Source organism: Rhincodon typus, chromosome 16 (genome assembly GCF_021869965.1).
Source record: "Rhincodon typus isolate 14 chromosome 16, sRhiTyp1.1, whole genome shotgun sequence".
Taxonomy (NCBI): domain Eukaryota; kingdom Metazoa; phylum Chordata; class Chondrichthyes; order Orectolobiformes; family Rhincodontidae; genus Rhincodon; species Rhincodon typus.
The window spans coordinates 1,130,109-1,131,464 of NC_063347.1; the positions used below are offsets into that span (position 1 = coordinate 1,130,109).

Here is a 1,356-nt window from a genome sequence, read left to right on the forward strand (position 1 = left end):
CATCTATATTCTCCTCACTATTTACCACCCATTAATTTTTGTATCACCTGCGAATTTACTGATTAACCCTCCCACATTCAGGTCTAAATTATTCATGTATTCACCACAAAGAGCAAGGGCTCAACACTGACCCTGTGGAACAACACTGGACACAGACTTCGAGCTGGAAAAACACTCCTCACCCATCACCCTCTGGCATGTGCCACTTCGCCAACTATAGATCCAAACTGTAAGATTTCTTTGGATCCCGTCAGATCTACCTTTGCTATCAGTCTCCCTTGGGTAAGTTCAGGAATCCCTCAACAATCTTTATCTTTTCCCATTTAAGTCTACAATCAAAAATACAGGAAAATAAAAAAAAGTCATATAACGCCTAAAGTACTGTGTACAGTTTTGGTCCATGTATTAGAAAAGGATATATTGGTGAGGGGAAGGGGGCAAGTGGGGGGGGGGGAGGTGCCGTTCAAAAGAGATTCACTAGGCTGACTCCTGGGATGAAGTGGTTGACATTAAGGACACCTGAACACGTTAGATCTTTATCAGTAGAGTTCAGAAAAATGAGTTTGACAGGGTAGATGTTGAGAAAATGTTCACTCATGTGGGAATCTCTAACTCAGGGACATAGTTACAGAATAAGGGGACACTCATTAAAAACTAAAATGCACGTCATTTTCTTCTTGCAGAGGGTAGTGAATTTCTACAATTCTCCACTTCAGAGAGTTGGTAAGGCAAGATCACAAAAAGTACTTCAAGAGGAGGTAGATAGATTTTTCAAACATGAAGGAGTTGAGGACAATGAGCATGTATCACGAAATAGAAGTTGAGACCTGCGGCAAATCAGCCATGATGTTGCTGAATGGTGGGGCAGGTTTAAAGGGTTGAATGGCTGACCCCAGCCCCTATTTCTTTTGTTCTTACATTTTGGAGCACAGCGTGAGTGAAATAGCTGCGTCACTAGAGGGAGCCAGAAACTGGAACAAAAACATTCAAACCTGAGAAGCAACAAAGTGATTGACTTGAAATAACTCCCAAATACACCGCACACAGAAAAACACCCAAATAGACCGCACACGGAAAAACACCCAAATAGACCCCACCCGGAAAAACACCCAGATACACCGCACCCGGTAAAAAACCCAGATACACCGCACCTGGAAAAACACCCAAATACCCCGCACCCGGTAAAACACCCAGATACACTGCACCCGGTAAAACACCCATCTAGACCGCACCCAGTAAAATACCCAAATACACCGCACCCGGTAAAACACCCGGCTAGACCGCAACCGAAAAAACACCCAGATACACTGCACCCGGTAAAACACCCAGATACACTGCATGCGGAAAACAACCAGA

At 44.0% G+C, this 1,356-nt stretch overlaps 1 protein-coding gene across 1 annotated transcript in view; it reads right to left on the reverse strand.

Annotated features, from left to right (window-relative positions):
- Positions 1 to 268: 268 nt before the first annotated feature.
- The window catches only part of LOC109925127 (protein RFT1 homolog), a 27,221-nt gene continuing 26,133 nt past the window's right edge, over positions 269 to 1,356 (reverse strand). Inside the window, exons 6-7 of the mRNA XM_048606652.1 lie at positions 919 to 971; positions 269 to 329 (exon numbers count right to left, since the gene is read on the reverse strand). Coding sequence (XP_048462609.1) covers positions 269 to 329; positions 919 to 971 — 114 coding nt within the window. The remainder of the gene's footprint in view (positions 330 to 918; positions 972 to 1,356) is intronic.